Source organism: Cuculus canorus, chromosome 3 (assembly GCF_017976375.1).
Source record: "Cuculus canorus isolate bCucCan1 chromosome 3, bCucCan1.pri, whole genome shotgun sequence".
Classification (NCBI taxonomy): domain Eukaryota; kingdom Metazoa; phylum Chordata; class Aves; order Cuculiformes; family Cuculidae; genus Cuculus; species Cuculus canorus.
In genome coordinates this window covers 108,818,818-108,838,619 of record NC_071403.1, presented here as the reverse complement: position 1 = coordinate 108,838,619, position 19,802 = coordinate 108,818,818, and the positions used below count along the sequence as shown (strand labels likewise).

The 19,802-nt window shown below is 39.4% G+C and overlaps 1 protein-coding gene across 7 annotated transcripts in view; it reads right to left on the bottom strand.

Moving 5' to 3' along the window:
- LTBP1 (latent transforming growth factor beta binding protein 1) overlaps positions 1 to 19,802 on the bottom strand; it is a 199,514-nt gene that overhangs the window by 23,636 nt on the left and 156,076 nt on the right. For all 7 annotated transcript variants that reach the window (XM_054061706.1, XM_054061705.1, XM_054061703.1 and 4 more), the window contains 4 exons: positions 11,957 to 12,082; positions 9,581 to 9,724; positions 1,824 to 2,006; positions 422 to 508 (listed from right to left, as the gene is read on the bottom strand). In XM_054061706.1, coding sequence (XP_053917681.1) covers positions 422 to 508; positions 1,824 to 2,006; positions 9,581 to 9,724; positions 11,957 to 12,082 — 540 coding nt within the window. The remainder of the gene's footprint in view (positions 1 to 421; positions 509 to 1,823; positions 2,007 to 9,580; positions 9,725 to 11,956; positions 12,083 to 19,802) is intronic.

The window sequence follows — 19,802 nt, the reverse complement described above, 5'->3', positions numbered from 1 at the left end:
CATTAAGGTCTGTAATGAAGATATCACTGCTGAACTCAGTTTTTATATTCATTCTCACTTGTAGCTCTAATGTTTAACAGAACTTTTCTTCTCTCTCCTAACACTTCACACATTTATTTACAAATATAAGGTGGGTTTGTATTTCATATGTAAATGAGTATTTGAGGTTTTTAGTCTCAGCAGCTACTTTCACAGTATATACCACTTAGTATAAATTAAACCAGAACATTACAAAGACTGTATAATTGACATTCTTAACAATCTGTCAAACAGTGATTTCCAGTAACGTTTCACATCACAAGCCATTTTTGTCATCTAATAAAATTTGAATTAGTATGTTTACATTGCTGGCTCACATTTCTAGTTAATTAACTACCAAGACTTTCTGAAATAATTAAACTTAATACAAGTCAGTACTGACCTTTGTAGTTCTGAGCAAGAAGCCCGTAAGATGATTCTCCAGAGGGAATGAAACCTTTTCCTTCAGGACACAAATCAGTAAATTCAGCTAGGAGATAGAGAAAACAAAAATTATGTCATTAAGAAAAAGCTACTCTTATATGGATGTGTTATATATGTGTTTCAGGGCATTTTGAGAAATCCGAGGTGATGTTTTGCCTTATTCACATCTGTCAGGCAATCATACACTCCTTTAGCTAAACGGTGGATGCTAATGCGACAGCCTGACTTTCCCCTGTTCTCAGTTTGCAAAGCCAGCTTTGAAAAACTGCCTAGGGTACCCACAGCATCACAAAGCTCCATGCAAACTAATTTCTCTTGCTCCTTGGCAGGAAAATGCAGTCCTCACTGTGTTTCATGGTGCAATGCAGTTATTACAAAACCAGTAGCCAAATTATCTTAATTAAAGCTAGGGTGGGCTTCTCTGAGCTATACTGCAAGCTGCAATCTAGAAATACCCCAACTGAGGTACAACCCCCCCATTCACATTCTTCAGTCGTTATACAGGAAAAACCCTAATTGACTGCAACAGGAGAATATGGTGTGGATTACAAAGGGAAACTACTTAAAGTGTGTTGGAGACTATACAGAAACTAATAAGCTATCCAAGCAGAGAGGTTCTTTTTATAACGCATTTCATTTCAGTTTAACTGATTCAAAAGCATAGTTAAAACAGGAATTAAACACGATGATACATTGGTGTGAAAAGTAATCTTTAACCTCCAAAAGTTTACACATGCTCTCTTACGTGATTTTTTCCAGCTGGATTCTGAATTTCAGCCATCACTGTTTATGTTTCAAGTACTGTTTTCAGTATTTGTGAAAAATATCATATGGCTATGTTTTCCTAATTTAATATTTAGAGGTTAAACAACGGTCTGCAGACAACATGATTAATTGAATCGCTCAGTAAGTAGCAAAATGTAAAACTAACATCATAACACATATCAGTAACTCACAGTGCTGTAGAAACAACATTACAATGAATAGCAGGAGACTCAAAACCACTCTAATGCTTACCTTGGTTTTCCAGCTTGTGGGAGAAATCTAACACGTTACCATAGCATTCTGAAAAAGCCCCTGTGAGAATCCATCTTTGTTTAAAATCGGTTGGAAATAATGTTGTTCAGTAACAGGCTGTTTTTATCGCTATGGTAACTGCAGTGAAGCCAATGGATTTACACCAGGTATAAATTATTCCTACTAACTTCTCCTCTGTGGAGGTTTCCCATGGATAAGCCATGACTACACACTACAGAATATGGGATTTAATGGGCAAGCCTTCTCTGAAGGCACGGAATGCTACTCTTAACATAAATACAATGCTTCAAAAGTTTGCAAAGGGATAGAAGGGCACTTCTTACCAGTTCCAAAGACAGGGCATGGGAAGATTTCACAGTTATCACCCCAGCCAGCACCCAAGGTACAGCAGCATTCTTGTTTGGTTACATTGGACGTGAGCACATTGTCACAGAAATTAGCATCATTCAGATTGTAGTAACACTCCTTCTTTCCATCTTCATGTTGATCAGCCTCTATTGGTAATTCTAAAGATGAAAAGGAAACATAAATCACATAAGACTATAACTGAAATAAATCCTTTCACAGCAGAGTTGTAAGAGCCCCAATACCTCAATTTCACCACAGCGAAGAGCAGCATTGTCAGCCAGGGAAGAAAATGGTTAAGTACAAATTTTGGGTTAACTTTTTTGTTCTTAGGAAAAATGATGTAAGCTGATAACCTTTCTTTGATGTTTTCAGATGTGTTGTCCAACTTGGCCACAAAGGAATTCTTCACGTTTGTATTTCTTTCATTTTAAGCAATGCACGAACTACCTGCTTTCATGCTCAACTACATAATCACCATGCCCACCTGACATTGCGCTTTTCACGTATGAATCTGGAAGCTCTTCACAGAGGTGAGGAAACATTACAACCTCATTTTACAACTAAAGGAGCTAAGGCATAAACCGAAATGGCCTGATTTTTAAAACAATGAACATTTCCAGCCCCTTTTAATGTCACTGGGAAAAAAGCGTGTTCCACACTTGAAAACAAGGCCCTTTATGATTTTTGCAAAAGTGACTGCCTGTAATGCAGATGTCAAGTTAACTCACTCTGTTTTACTTTAAAATAGGCTTTGCTTTAACATAGGCACCCAGCCAAGAAGTCAGATTTTCTGCCTTTAGCAGCTGAGTAGGTCCTCTTACAATATTTATAAGGACTGGAAGCAAAGTAGTCTCTCCCACAGACCCAATAAAAAGCCCTATTAATAGTCAAAGATGTTTCTAAAGCAAGGCACTCCTAAAGCACACCAAGAACTGAGTTTGAAAAGAAATATCTAGTTAAAGCTTCTGCATTTGCAGAACTCTACCTAATCCTGCACTTCCACAAAATTTCTCAAGAACTCAGAAGCGGAATCCATCAAATAAAATTGTTATTCACACTTGATCAATATTAAAAACTTTTCATAGGCCATCCATAAGGTAGCTGAGTTCTGAAATGAGAAACTCTTACACTTATTGATCAAAACAAAAACGAAAACTTTGGTCAGGAACTTAAGATAGATAAAACTTGCGGCAACTAGTTTATTTCCTTTTAAACTTGGAAAATTCTTTATGCTTTGTGCTTAACAAGTGTTTAATTCACAGAAACCTACTAAAAATTATTGCATGTTGACTGATGTTTTCCATTGTTTGAGATTTCATTCCTTTCCACTCAGGTTCTTGTACAATATGCAAAACATGAAACATTTCTCAAGTAACGCACATGTCCAGGAGAGAATAAAAACCTTACTTTATACCTGAGTGACAGTCCATTTCAAAATGCTAGAAGATTTATGAGAGTCAAAGAGCTGTGGTGTACAAACTACTTTTGTTTGCCTTGCAATTCTTTTCAAGAAAAAGCATAAGGCTGGCCCACTCACAAGTATAGGTGTAACTACGAGTGAGACGGTGACTTGACCACCTCATCTGTCTGCTTCTCCCTCTGGTTGTCTCCTGAGGTCAAGCTCAGCCTTTTCAAGCCAGTTAGAGTACAGATTTTCTTCTAGTCCTATCCACTTAAAAAATAATGGCTGTGAGGTGGAAGCTTGAACATAGTGATTGTCCAACAAATGCTGAAGGTATTAAAAGAACTCCAGCTCTTGCTATCTGAAACCCATTATCCCTGCTTACCTACATTCTTCCAAGCAGATGGGGCAAGGCAGCTTTGCTGAGCATGCAAATATTAGATCCATTTTGAGAAAAGCAGGTTTAAAAAATCCAGTATGGATTATCTAGTATTGCAATTTAATAGCACGGACATGTGTAATAGTTACTTTGGCTTCTACTTCCAAACTAAACAATTGAACTTATTTCTATTTTCCTCAGTAAAGTGACAGTTTCTGTTTTGGGAGGTTGAGGGACCGGCAGACACCTCTATTCAATTAAGTACGATGTTGCCACCTACAAGGCAAACTTTGCTATTTCACCAATATAATTAAATTGCATGTTAAAGGAAACACCCAACTAAGTGCTTATTTCATCTTGGTTAGTTTAGCTCGCGGTCTCCCCTCGTTAGATAATTACAATTTTCCACAATGCACTGAATTCCATAAAGTGCAGTGGCTCCGCGGTATCAGCCACTATCCAATAGGAACTACATTAAGACTATCCTGTGTCACAGAAACACCACTGAACTAAATCTGTTATTCCAGGATGAGAGTGCAGTACTATACCCACCAAATTATACATTTTCCTTGGCCATTTGCCATCTGTCTACTGAATCAAAGCCAAATCTTCAACCAGAGAAAAAGCACGGCAGTTTTCATGGTGTTTAGCAGAGAAAGAACACCAAAAGCTGCCCCAGGAGGAAGAGGAGACAGTCTCATCGGGTCATTGTTTAGTCCCATTTTGCATACGATGTGTTGGTCTCTCCTCCCATTATCTATTCAGCAGCTTAAAAGTCTGTTGTTTACACAGCTGTGACTGAGCGTTAGTCAAGCAGGTGTCGTGAATGTTTGGAAAGCAAATGAGACAGATCTTTTATTATTTTTTTTTAACCAGGACCTGTTTGTGTCTACAAGCTTATAGTTTCTCTTTCATACAATATTAACCATTTAGAAAACAGCTTGTTTTTGAAAGTGGTTTCACTAGTTATGTTGATAAAATATGATGGGAAATACTTTCTTTTTCATATAATCTTTCTTTTCCAGCTTTTCCGTTGTTAGTAAATTTAAAATATCTCTCTACCTAAGGCACACTTTTAAAGTAACGTAATTTTACCACGTGGCTGATATGACTGTTCTGGTAACAGGCTATAAGAGAGATTCTGTATAGCTGCTGGTAGATTGAACTGTGAAGTATTTATTAGAAATAGATTTTTATACCTTAGTATAACCTTGATCCAACAATACACTTTAGCATATGCTTAACGCAAAATATGCTTTAGTGTTACAAGATCTACTGGATAATCAGGCTATTAGCATATGCTTAGACTTCAGCATACATTTGAATATTTGCCTAAACAGCCTGTAAACAACTGAGATATAAAAAAAAAACCAACCACCATATAGAGCTGTTGGGAACTTAAACACTGCAGCCCTGTATCACTGCCTCTTACTCACAGGTGGAAATCAGTAAGGTGATTGCTAAAGTGAAAAATCATCATTACAAATTCATGACTTCTAAAACCTCAGCCAAGACCCTGGTGACTCTGCGGGAACAGCTTGAACAACACTATTTCAGAACCTGATTTTCAAAAAAGACAGTGAAAATAGATTGGCATGTACCTATCATCAGGGTGTACTTGTTCAGATTTCTCAACTGGCTCCATGCGTGGTAAGCTACACCACCTGAGGGGGGTGTGTGTGCGGTGTATATGCATGTATGTGTGTACAATACAAGGATAAGCACAAGTAATGCACATTAAAAAAAATACATCTAAGGCCATTTCCATAGATGACTGAAGAGTTTCCATTGAAGTCTTAGTGTTTTGGGAAGCCCTAAAAGTTCAGGACATTTAGAATTTGTACTTGGACACCACATTTCTCACCTCCAGGAAGCTTTTGGATCAGATTTATAAACTGTTACTTGGCAGACTCCAACGTTTTATGATGATGGTTGGTTAGAATGTGAAAGGGAAGTGATTTTATTTTAATACAGATCAGTCTAGCAGGGACTCGTTTATGTCATAGAGTCATAGCACGGTTTGGGTTGCAAGGTAAAGGTCATCTAGTCCTGCCTCCTTCAATGAGCAGGAACATCTTCAACTAGATTAGATTGTTCAGAGCTCTGTCCAACCTGACCTTGGACATGTTTGTCCATGTCTGGCCACCGGAACTGTGACTGTTACTTAGAAATTCTTGTAAATACTGTTGAATATCTTACCATAAATAACATATCATATCTGACATAACCAGGAGCAAGCAGTGTCTAAATTAGCTGTAGGTACCTAACTGCGCCCTGGTACCTTAGTGGAGTACTCTTACTGAAATTCTTTTTATTGGCTGAGCTGTAATCCAAATTTCTGATCATACTGATCTTTGTATATATAAGCCAGATTCCTGTGGATAAGCTTCTGGATTCAGTACAGTGAGGCATATTAGTAATATATTAGTACATATTAGTAATTTAGATGCATACTAGAATATGCATTTTTCTTACACTGAAAAAAATAACACCATGTTAATAAAGATTACTACGCAAACTGCATTCAGCTTGGTACTTGATAGAAATTAATCATAAATGGCTCTATATATCGTCTTAAAAGAATAAATGAGAAGACTTTAACCCAAACTCTTGAGTACAAAGATGTATAACAGCAGTTTCTTCTATTACAAGAGATAGCTGTATTTTGTGAAGAGCTGGGCAGAGAGGAGGGGAATAAGACAACCAAACCTTGCACAATTACTTTTTTGTTTGTTTGTTACTGGAACTTGACAATATGGGCTAGAATTCCTGACATGTACAATGACAGGATTGTTGCAGGACACAGCTAACAATAGATGAATTTCCACTGAGTGAAATCTAAATATGAAGAGGTCTCAAGAGCCCTAATGGCAAGTAAATAAAAGTGTGAACAGACAGCATTCCACAAAGCTAATGGCATTTAACCACATGCAAGAAGTTCCCAAATTTAAGTAACATTTGAACAATCTTCACCTAGCTGGATGAGCATTTCCTCATGCACAGAAATACAGAAAGAGAAATAAGCAAAAGCTGAGGAAACCACACTGAACTATAGATATCTGCAACAAGGTAACACAGATCAAATTCTTCGTTTCTGAAAATATGCATGATGCAAGCTAACGCTGTCAGATGATGTCCACATGCACTGTAGGAGCTCTCAAAGCACTGTGCCTGACTTGAGTATGTGTCTTGTCAAAGCCAGAGGATGTGTGGCTACTCAATTGCTCTTTGCAGGGAGAGAGCATGCTATTCCTATACGATCATGCTGCAGCTGGTGTCAGGGGACGCTGTAGTACTCGTCGTTGGGCAAACCAACAATGCTGTTATTTGTTCATCCTGCACTGAGCACATGTGGCTTATGCCACTTAAAAATGAGGAGGAAAAGACTGGCTTTGTTCCTTCAGCTGATAGCTGAGCAAGGGCCACCCACTGGTACTCAAGTCAAAACAGGAACAAGCAAAGTGATCAGATGTAGAAGAATGAAGTGTGTATTGTCACCTCCTGAAACCGGAGAATCATAGACTGGTTTGAGTCAGAAGTGACCTTATAGATCATCTGGTTCCAAGCCCCCTGCCAGGGGCAGGGACACCTTTCAGTACATCAAGTTGCTCAAAGCCTCATCCAATCTGGTCTTGAACACCTTCAGAGATGGGGCATCCATGACTCCTCTGCAAAACGTCAAATCCAGAGGTGCATGGGGAAGTGTCACTACTTGACTGGTCAGACTCTGTGTTCTTGAGAAGCAGAAGCCAACTGATAAGAGAAAAATTATCCAGCAAGGCAGCAGGATGTACAAGAAAGCAAGAATTCTTTTAAAGAAGAACTAGCAACAGTACTTTCCTCATTTTACTTAGGAAGAAAAGCAAGAGAATAAACAGTAAGAACTCTGTTCTTACTACTGTCACTTTTCTTTATTCTATTTCAAGGGCATATGGCGTAAAGTAAATCTGCATGTCCTAATCCGCATGTCTTCTGGTCCCTTACAGGAGATTTTCAAGGATGATGGCTTTATCAGAGAAGAGCCAAAGGTGAAGCACTTGTTTTGCTAGGCCCAATGAAGACTGGAGGGGAAGGAAGCATGGCTTCTCTCCAAAGCAATCACGATAAAACTATGTCGACTAGTGACAACAAAATGGAATTAGCACTGACAGCAAAGCATCCATCTGTTGACAGCACAATCAGTGACACTGCGTTTTCCATCCTCTTCCTCCCCACAGTAACATCTGGGTATGTTCTCGAATGCTCCTTGGACTTGACTTCTTTTTACATGGGCTCAGGTCCTCTGCCTATTTCTTGAGCTTTGATTTTGTTTCAACAAGCAGCTGAACTCTCTCAAGTACTAACCTCCTCACAACACCAAAACACAGATTGCATTTGCTTCTCCTGCATATCTTGATAATATAATTTAAACAATCTTCTTCTATAAATTCCTTGAAGAATTTTAAATGCTGTTAACTCAGTTATCACCAGCAGGTATTTAAGTTAATCTGCTTCATGGTGTAAAGGTACTGCAGTATTTTTCCTTGCAAACAGGAATGGAGGCAGTACCACTGGGCACTGCAATGCTGCCTCAGCCATATTACTTTTTTTCACTCCACCTTCATGAAACAAGCTCTTATAAGCCTGAATCTCTCACAAGATTTTGCAAAGATTTCAGTTTGGCAATCAGCTGTTAATGACATTTCACAGGCAACTTCTTGAGTGCTGCTGAGTGCTACATTAAATGACCTAAATACTTGTTGCAACTAGGTCACAGATATTTCATGCTAGTGGATGTCTGTAAAATTTTGAACAAAAAATAAAATCACTAATGTCACAGACTTGATTCCACAGCATATTTCATTGCTATAGTACAGCAAACAAGAAATTGTTTATTCTTAACTGCTGTGACCAATCATTATTACTGCCAAGTCTGTTGATATATAAAATTTAGAGGTTTCTCTGCTATATTTTCACTGCTAATGATTCACTGATAACATGTTCCATCCTAGAAACACCTCTTCTCATACACACACTTTCAAGAAGACAAAGTTTTGATTTTTTTCTATTGTAATTAAAGCAAGACCAGCATTTGGAGAAGTGGGCCTCTGAGAACCTCATGAGGTTCAACGAGGCCAAGTGCAAGGTCCTATACCTGGGTCGGGGCAATCCCCATTTTCAGTACACGATGGGGGATGATGTGATTGAGAGCAGTCCTGCAGAGAAGGACTTGGGGGTGCTGGTCGATGAGAAGCTTGACATGAGGCTGCAATGTGCGCTCGCAGCCCAGAAGGCCAACCGTGTCCTGGGCTGCATCAAAAGAAGCATGGACAGCAGGGTGAGGGAAGTGATTCTGCCCCTCTATTTCTCTCTTGTGAAACCTCATCTGGAATACTGTGTCCAGTTCTGGAATCCTCAAAGTAAGAAGGACGTGGAGCTGTTGGAATGGGTCCAGAGGAGGGCTACAAAGATGATCAGAGGGCTGAAGAACCTTCCCTATGAGGACAGGCTAAGAGAGTTGGGCTTGTTCAGCCTGGAGAAGAGAAGGCTCGGAGGAGATCTTATAGAGACCTTCCAGTACCTGAAAGGGGCTACAGGAAAGCTGGAGAGAGGCTATTCATAAAGGCTTATGGATAGAACCGGGGGAAATGGGTACAAACTGGAGAGAGGCAGATTTAGACTAGACATTAGGAAGAATATCTTCACCGTGAGAGTGGTGAGGCACTGGAACAGGTTGCCCAGGGAAGTTGTGGATGCCCCATCCCTGGAGGTGTTCAAGGCCAGGTTGGATGGGGCCTTGGGCAGCCTGATCTCGTGGGATGTCCCTGCCCATGGCAGGGGGTTGGAACAAGATGATCTTTAAGGTCCCTCCCAACCCAAACTATTCTATGATTCTATGATTTAAATCAACCTTACCTTTCCATTGGTTACTTACGCAGGGGCAAGCATGCAAAAATCTTCTGGCATTTTACCTGGTGAGGTACGGAAGCGACACTGTCCGGTCATTGGATCATACTCCTGATTTTCATCAGAGCACAGGCAGAGGAAAGAACCATCAACATTTTCACAGAGGGCTTCGCCACATACTCCACTCAGCATTTCACATTCATTCACATCTGAGGAAAAAAATCCAAAACACAAATCAATTCAGACCCACTACTGACAGTTCGTTCTTTCATCTGCTGTATCTGTGCCGATGTTGTCACTCAGATTGCAGATGTGATCTCTGGGGAATAATTAAAAACTTACTAATACTTAAGTGGATCCATAAACAAGTAGTCAGTTCTTTGAAATAAAGGCTCTGAAAGCCACAGCACAGTTTACAAACCATTGGAGCTGATCAGGTACTGCTTGTAAATCAGAACACTGGCTTTCTTTTTTTTCAAGTTTGTTGGGGTTTCTTTCTCATTTTAAAACACTTTCTTTTTTTGTACCCTTTTCTTGAGATCTAAGTTTCGGACTTATTTCACTTGTTTTCTTAACTTTTTTTCTTTCATTATCAAAGGAGCAAAATGAGCAGGTTTCCGTGTGAGTCAGACTGCACTATGAAAAAAGAACTCCCTTTTCTCAAAATCCCATTTTCCTGTGAACATCCATTGAACAATGAATTCCCCGGCCCCACTGCCGTCATGTGCTTTTCATCTGCATGTTCTTACAGGCTGCTTTGGAACTCAGAAGAGATATACTGAGGTCATGCAGAGAGCCCCCGCTGAACACTGCATATTTCCTCTCCCCAGCCCCCCTCCCATATTTTTAGCTTCGATTCCATGTACCTGCTAACTAGTCTTCCTAGAAATGCTTTTTTAGATTGATGGGAGAGTTCTCTATTTTCTGCTGTTTAAAAAAAAACCCTATCGAATACTGTCAGGTTCTCTTAACTTTACTCTCTTTTCAGCTACTAGTCTGTGTTTGAAAATCTACTTTGTCTACAAATGACAGAATCTGAAAATTATAACTTGCATATCACAATTCAGAAATTTCTATAGTTGAGTACAGTCTAAACTATAATTTGTGAAGAAATGTTTTATCCTTTTTACCTCTTATCCATTAAGACTGAAAATCTAGTCATATGACTGAATGTTGTTTTGTTGAATTTTGATATAAATATGCGTTTAACTTATAGTTTGCTCAGCACTTTTAAAATGTACTTAGATTTTTCTTTACATTTTTGCGGGATTCCTGTCATAAGAAATAAGGCACCTTTGGGGAATGTTGCCTAGCCATGAACTAGAGAGACTCACCTTTTCCTAAAATTGTTTTGGTAGATAACTGGCATCAAAATTTATAAGAGTATTTTATATTATATAGCATATAAAAGAAAAAAAACCGAAATACATTATTTTATGCTGCAGAATCACTTCATGGCAACTTAATATTAAATTTAGTTTCACACCAGCTTTTGCTTTCCCTTTCTATGTTTCTTTCTTTGCTTCATTTGTCTTCATCTGCAAAAAAATCACTGTGTGCAAAAATACATACTGGCATGTTGCAAACTAAGTTTCAAATGGCATAAAGAATTTTGTAATAAAACTATTTAATATATTAGGAAATGCATACAAACACTCCCATAAAAATTCAAACTCCTCCTCTCTGTTCAGTATTCTGTTTAGGTCTCTGTTGCTGGTGAACGTGTTTCATCCTGAGCCTGGCTTGAAGAAATTGCTTAATGAATACCTTTCCCTGAACTGGTATTAATTTTATATTAGAAACTTGTGCTGCCTCACATGCTCTTAGGTCCAACCATCACAATTAACAACAGATCTGTAAACCTATTACTCACAAGAAAACCGTGAAGTATTTACAAATCTACAACTATCTCACGTCTTTTCAGGGTGATAGGTGTCCTTCCTGGAGCTCGAGACCAATGTTAAAATCTATTCAAATATGACATACCTAGAGAGATGTGCCATCTAACTCAGACTGGCTGTACCACAAGCCAGACATTATTTCCTGTAGGGGGTAGTATGGAGTTCTGGTTTTTCAGCTAAGAGACTAAACAGATGCTGCATTACAATAGACTAAAGTATCAAATTTAATCTGTTATGAATGGTCCTGATGCACAGAAATAGTAGGTTTTCCTGTTTGTTTTTTTTTTTAAAGAGATAAAGTGAGTGGCTCAGCTTATTTGCTGTTGGTTTCCATTCAACGCCGACAGTTTCTCATTAAACAAATACACAGTTAAGTTTCCATCTGGCACGAAGTGAGTAATGCACAGGTCAACCTAGTAAGTGATGCAAATTTTACAAAAAATTAAAGAAAACAAAAATGTCCTTGTGAAGAAATGCTCATATGCCACTTTTTGCTCTGTAGAAACTTGCAAGAATGACTACTTGCACCTAAAGGCTCACCTGTACACCCTCGCCCCTCCTGTGTATCCTGATATCCTTGGTAACAGAGGCAGCGGTAGGAGCCATCCATATTTTCACAGAACCCATGACTGCCACATATTGTGCCATTCGCACATTCATCAACATCTGTAAGGAAGGATTTTAACATCAGACAGGCTCATGAAGAATGCAGAAAAATAACAGGCCATTTTTGCAAATGCATGCAGCGATGTGCCTCTATCCATTGGGAAGGAAAACATAAAGGACAAGACACAAAAATTTAATGTAAGCACACGTATAATTTAAGAAATTGTTTCAGTGTTAACTTCGTAGGAAATATGTCAGACAATGGTTTTGGCCAACTGTTTCCCACCTGTTTCACCAAACCTGCCTGCCAATCATGGCACAATGCTACATACCAGAGAGTAAGACACAGTTTAAATACGACCATCTCTCTGACTGAGTTACAGATTCAGTCAGTGTAGCATTATACTGCCAACAACGTGTGTGAAACTGAACCCACTGCACCTAGAAGAAGAGTTCAAGAGTACAATTGCATCCATTGTGCAGAACTGTTGCACAGATCTCATTCTGGTCCTCAGCACAGAAGAGAATTTCATGATGTATATGGAAGTGGTAAATATCTGTGGACTGAGCCTTCTTCAAGCTTTAATCCTGTAAGTTTACACACATGAATGATCTCACTCAGGTAGGCAAAGTAATTACAACACCTGCATGCTTTTTGTAGCGGCCCTTTCGTTTGTAGTTCCCGTTTGTGGTTTGCTGGCCTCAGAAGAAAGAGTCACTTGCATGAGTAAGTCCGTTCTTTGACTCAGCTGCCCGTCAAACTATGATGAAGCAGATCTGCTTGTGGCAGAATACAGTTTATTTTTTTAAGTGTTTTACAAGTGCTAGGAATCTATTATTTTTATCTGCACTCAAAGTAAGACCTAAACTAATTTTCCAGGACTCTAGGATTAGTTCCTTCTGCCTTCTAAATTCCTCTGTGGTTTGAAGCAGAGAAATTATTGCTATATTTCTTTCCTAGAAACCACTGTAACTATTAAGTAAGATTGCTGTCCGGTTGGTACCTTCTGCACTTTGTCTCAGGGGTGAATAAAGTGATTTGCTTTTGATTTATCTGGGTACTAGCTACTATTGTTAATTCTGCACGTTAGAGTAGTCCTTCATGTGACAGAGCCTACCATCATTCTACCTCCAGGGAAGGCCTTAGGCAGTCACTGAACTGAAGAGCTGGTGGGACTCAATCCTGCATTGTTATAGAGAGAGGACCTCTTTGAACAGGTGAGCAGCACTGCTGCTTGGTATCTTTCTGAAAAGAGAGTAGGCTTCACACACAGTCCTGTCTACTCCTCCAGCTCTACACAGCTACGGCAAACAGGCAAAAAAGGCCTAAAAAGGCCAGCAAAAATGTACTTTGTTCTTCTCCTGACAGTGCTCATTGAGCAAAGTCATTTTCACTTTTAAATTGTGCCCTTTGTTCAGGTGAAAGGGAATTCTTGGTCTTTGAACGATACAGTCACAGGTTCCGCAAGCTATCTGAATTCGAGCAGAACGTCATCACAGGTTACCCACTGTGCTGCCCTCCTGCTCCCCAATTGCTCAAATTCATCCACACTTGCTTCTGTCTACCTCAGGAGAGAGACTTTTTTGGTGTCTTGAAAAACAGCTTTTCCTATGTGTTGCACTTTGAACAGGTTTAGAATTTCATATAGATTTTTAAGGCCGGAAGAGACTATCCACAATCACTTAAATAGGTTAAAAAAACATCTCTGGCAATTTCTGTAGCAATGGAGTAAATTATGGAATTCTAAGAGCTTTTTCAGAAAGGCATCTAATTTCACTTTAGGATGTTTAAGTGATGGAAAACGCACCTCTTCTCCTCATGCACTGGTTAACAACCTTCTGCTAAAATACAAAATTCATGCAAAAACTGTATGTACTAGCTACACTGAAACCTAGGAGATATATTTGAGTATAACTGATAATTATAACAAAGTACTTGCAGATGGAACTCGCAGAATAGTTTATTTGGTTTGTTGGTTTTGTCAATAAATGTTTTAATGGTCTTTATTAAACAAAGGAAAAACATTGAAAGAATTTATCTTAAAAATGGTTACTTGTATTTGGCAGAGAATACAACAGCTAGCATGCTTCATTCTCAAGGAACTGAACATGAACACGTGGGTGATTTCTGCATACTGAACTTATTGAAATCTACCACAAATTACAATTAACTCAGCAACAAGAGTAAGCAATATACCTATATTAAAGACATTGTCAAACGTGAGATGCCAAGTATTACTGCTGATTTTCTTTCCTTTTCCAGTCACTATTATGCCAGAATTATAAAAAGATGCAAATGGAGTTACTGGGAGGAAGAAGATACAAATTCTTCACAGTTTTGTTTTTCTGGTCCCTCCCTCTTTCTGCTGTGCACTATACCTGGAATCATAGAATCATAAGGTTGGAAGGGACCCACTGGGTCATCGAGTCCAACCATTCCTAACAATCCCTAAACCATGTCCCTCAGCACTTCATCCACCCGTCCCTTAAACACCTCCAGGGAAGGTGACTCAACCCCCTCCCTGGGCAGCCTCTGTCAGCAACCAATGACCCTTTCCGTGAAAATTTTTTTCCTGATGTCCAGGCTGAACCTCCCCTGGCCGAGCTTCAGGCCATTCCCCCTTGTCCTGTCCCCTGTCACTTGGGAGAAGAGGCCAGCTCCCACCTCTCCACAACCTCCTTTCAGGTAGTTGTAGAAAGCAATAATGTCTCCCCTCAGCGTCCTCCTCTCGAGGCTAAACAACCCCAGCTCTCTCAGCCGCTCCTCATGAGACTTGTTCTCCAGCCCCTCACCAGCTTCATTGCTCTTCTCTGGACACGCTCCAGAGCCTCAACACCCTTCTTGTGGTGAGGCGCCCAGAACTGAACACAGTACTCAAGGTGCGGTCTCACCAGTGCCGAGTACAGAGGGAGAATAACCTCCTTGGACCTGCTGGTCATGCTGTTTCTGATACAAGCCAAGATGCCAATGGCCTGGATAACGTATCTTACTCTAATATTTAGTCTCATGCAATCATCAGAGTTTCACATATCTGGTCAAAAAGTCTGAATACTCTTATCCTTTATTCAGAAAATCCTGCTAAGAAAAATTAAGAAAAGTAATTAAATAATGAGTAAACAATGGTGGATTGACAACTGGGAACGTAAGACAAAAGACATTTGTATTTTCAGTGGCCAAGCACAGTTTAACAAGAGAAGTTTCTGAGCCACAGAACGCTTACTCTATTAAAAGCCTAGACAGAAGAAACTGCCACTGGGGATTTAGGAATTACCTGAAACACAGTATTGCTCTTACTTAATAGCTAAATGTTAAAGGAAACAGATAGGGGAATGGATCATGCAGCTGGTTCTCCAAAGGTAAACTAAGGTCATCGACTAAAAACCTGGAGAAACAAAACTTGTAGCAAGTGTCCTAATTTAGTGGCTATAATATAGCTACAGAAGACAGTTACGTTTTTAAAAAGCCACAGACTGAACATGACCAGATCGTTCAGTGCATGGGAAATTACAGAGAAGGTCCAAGCACCAAATATTTTTCCTTGTCTAGACAGCTCACTCAAAGGACTCCTGTTTTACAGCCGGAAAGGGCATTTGTTTCTTTAATCATCCTGTAAAGCATGAAGATTGTAATCGGCAATTCTCTTGCTACACGGAGACAAAGCAAGGGGAAAAACTAAATATGAAACTAATATATCCTATGTCTATACAATAACTAAAGCAGTACTCTATAATTACAACTTGTTTTAGAACCTATGACTCAGTACTGCCTGCTTTAATCAAAACTCCTTTGATCTCACATCATCAGGATCTAAAGAAAGGCAAAACATGCGCACACTGAAGTGCAGTCTCCTTCAGCTCAACACCATGTTCCAATTTTCTGCCAACCTGAACAAGACGACAGCGTATTTAACCTTATGCATCATACTTAAAAACCACTGAAATCTACATACATGGCAAAATGTCTGGAACTGTTTCCTAGGACAGTTCTGTGCAGTGCTTAGTGGAAAAAAGTTGTGATTCTAGGACTTCCAGGGCTGCCCATAACACCCATACCTAAATATCACTTTCATGAGAAAATTAGAAAAATGAATATTTTAATAAAGACTTCAGCCATCTAGAGGCAATAATGCTGGATTGTCATTCCAACACCGTGGTGATGTGGGTAAGACAGATTCTTGTTTCTTCCTTTGTGACCTTACTTCTCTAGCCAGCATCCAGATAAGAAGTAGCTGATGCCCTAAAACATCTTTATCAGCAAATGTGAGAAGGCTGGTGAAGTCTGTGACTACTGGTTGGGAAAACAAAAAGGTAGCTTCACTGGGCACATTATGGATACTTGTGTCTGTTTGGCAGAACCATAAAGATTACTCCCTGTAACAGAAAATTTTCCCTTGAAAGAGCCCTAGATTTACCACACCCCTTTCCTAAAGCTGCCTTGTCTTCCCTATACATGGGCAGAATGATGGTTGTGATGTACAGTTACAGCAAATATCTACTCTCTTGAAATGCCTTTCTGGCAGAGGTAAGTTATTCACAGCTCTGCTCTTTGTTTCCCTCATTTTCAGACTTCTAAGGCATGCAGTCATCATAAATGGTGGACTACTTTTGTGTACAGATTCATAAACTATTCTCTGCCACAAATGGTCTGTGGATGCTCCATGCAAGCATCCAAAAGGTTCAAATGGGTGACTAATTCAGTGGACAAGATACGAGACAGTAAGTGAGGGGAAAGGAAGAAGCAGAGGTTGGAGACCTCTGGTGGGATGCGCAAGTTTGTTTGGAGTGTCTGTTGAGGCAGGCAGCGAAGCTCAGGGTTTGGGGCAGAGAGAGAGAAAAATGAGGGAGCTACTGAGAGACATGTGAGATTGGACACGGAGACAGAAGAGGTGGGTGGGGTAGGGCATTGACTTAAGCATCAGAGAACCTCTAACTTGAGCTTTTGCCAACACTGTTGACTAGCAGCCAACTGGGTAAACCGCTGCCTTTACAGGAACCCCAGAGAACTCCTCAGGGAGCTAGGGAGCGCTCCGAGATCCTCCTTTTCAGAGAGCCTGGTGCAGCCAAATTGCTGAGCCTGGGGCCAAACAGCAATGGAATGTCACCACTACAACAAAAGTTTGTCTGCACCTTGGAAGAAGACAGTCTCCACAGCTGTTCAGTTTATTTTGGCCAATGGCTGTAAAAATTATATACCGGGACTGAACCACACGGGTTTCTTAAATGTTTTATGTTTTTGTTGCTTCTGACTTTTCAAAAAAAACCTAGTCAAACTCATACAAAAGCAGTCTGGAGATATGGAAAAACTGCTCCCCAGGCACAGAGAGGCATTTGAATCCATGAAAATTTCCTCAGGTTCTTTCTCTGATGATATAAACAGTTATTCTCACTCACTTAACTAGACGTAAATTCACAGAGGCACCTAGTGTAAAGAACAGTAGCTCCTGCGGCTGGAAGCCACATCCTTCCTCAGTACCTGGAATGTCACATGTCCTTTTGCTTCTGATCCTTTTGTTTCATCTTGCCCTTCTGCATGAAGCTGACGCCACTGCAAATATTATCACTGACATCATCAGTGCTCCCTTCAAATGAGTTTTTTCAACTCTAGAATTGTTTTTATTAAAATGACAGAATGGAGAAACTAATCATGGTAGCAAAGGAGTGCTGCTGCTTCAGAAGACTAGAAGTACCCTTGCTTCGCCAAGTTATTAAAATACTTTTCCAAGTACAGAATATAAAGTCTGATTTGTATTCCATACACAGCATCAATTACTTGTGAAGCACACTCAACTGGTTTTGTACTTGTTGTTTTATTCTTCATTAAAAAGTTCCAAAACTACTCATAATCCTGGAAATAAGATCTTGTGATTTCATCTTTTTCTATTTAGTACACGTTTGGCTTTTTTGTTGTAATGGAGATTAACTTTATACTATTTCATCATATGTGAAAGTAACCCTTCCCTGGGAACAGTGCTACTTATTAACAGCCACAGATCTAGACAGAAAGGCTCATTGTTTCTGGTGCATCCCCTAAAATTTGAAGCCACCAACTTCCCCCCTGTCTTTTTTTTTTAAGTTGTGTTTCTAGTCAGTTCTGCCTTTTTTTAATTTCTGAGAGTTTGATTTCACATAATAAGAGATCCTCTAACTTTGGTTTGGAATAAAGTGTTTGGTTTCTACTAAGAGCAGGCTGCATTCTTCTCTGACCACTTTTTAAAATTTTTTTTAGCTGTGCTCAACAGTGAGACAAAACACCTGCTACTACTTATCTTGCAGAGAAATTGAAGCTATTTAACCATATCCTTCCTAAACACTGGGTGAAATGTATACATGCTACCAAAAGAGTCCTTGAACATGCTCTGTAATTATCCCTATTACTTGAAATCACAAAATACTGCCTTATCCATCAATTACAGGAATTATTCAGATTTACTCTCCCTAGTCTACTTGACCAGGCTTTTGTCTTGGCAGTAAGAGACTCTTTCTTTCAACTTATGCCATAATTACAAAATAAAGTTAATGTTTAGAGAGGAAAAACTAGCAAAAATACTGCAGGCTCTTTTTAAGTTATCAATAACAATTAACAGATGAATAGTGTGTTTGATGTCATGCTATATCTAAATATACAGCACTTATTCCCTTACAACAGCAGTACTTTTGCCAGTAGTATATTTAATTTCATTAGATATTGTATTACTAACTATATGGCAGGATATATGCCAGCTCAAATAATAATGCTATAACGCTGTTTTTCCTCTGGTAAAAGTAGGGGGAGTAAATGCAACAGTCAGAATTTTCAATTCACCTCCTCCACTGACGGAAGAATCTTTTCACTATCCCTAAGTGAATTATGAGATGAGCTGACTCACGAAAATAAATCACATATGGATTTACTGGCCAATAACTTGGGACAGAGAACAGCTTGCTTACTTCTTGAATACTTGAGATCCACTACCCATAGGTTTTAACACCAAGCTGTCATCTTCTCAGCACTTCCCCTCTGCATGTATCCTGCTGAACCACTATCATGTAATTTTTTTCCCCTCCCAACTTTTTCTTTCGAGGCTTCTTGTCTTGAACAGTCCTCTCATACATAAGTACAGCCGCTCTCCAGCCAGTTAGGGGAATTTTTGTTTTCTATCAGCATCATTGACTATAGAAAACCACATATCTTCCTGTGTCTTGAACTCAAGTCTCCTACTTTAAATTCAGTGCAGGAGAGCAGAAACAATAGGAAACGTCTGCATTCCATTACCAACAGGATATATTCTCATGCTATAACCAAATGAAAACCCTAGCTACACCTAAATTCTAGACTCCAGGTTGATGTTTCTCACCAGTGTTATTACAAGAGCAACTTTTACAACTTGATATGAAAAATACCTTTATAAGCATACCTGCATACGCTTAGGAAGAATAAGCTGGCTTTAAGCACTGTAAAGATCTATTACTGCTTTTTACTGCATTTCTGCCACTTCAAAATGCCTGAGGTTCTACCATAGACAGCATTTTACTACAATTCTCTGGGAAGATACTTCTGTTTTTCACCTGCCCCTTTTTTAAAAGAAAGGGTCTCGACAAGCAAGGTTCTGGTGTGTCACACACAGCAATGAGAATGTTCAGGCAGCTCAGGCTTGCTGTTAATGCACTTAAGAAGCTTTAAATTAAATAATCCTAAATATTTACGGCAGGAAGGTCTTACCCACTGAAGCTTATCAGAAGCCTGAGTTCCAAACTCGACATGCACTTTATATATATTAATTCCTTCCACTCTCGCTCTAAT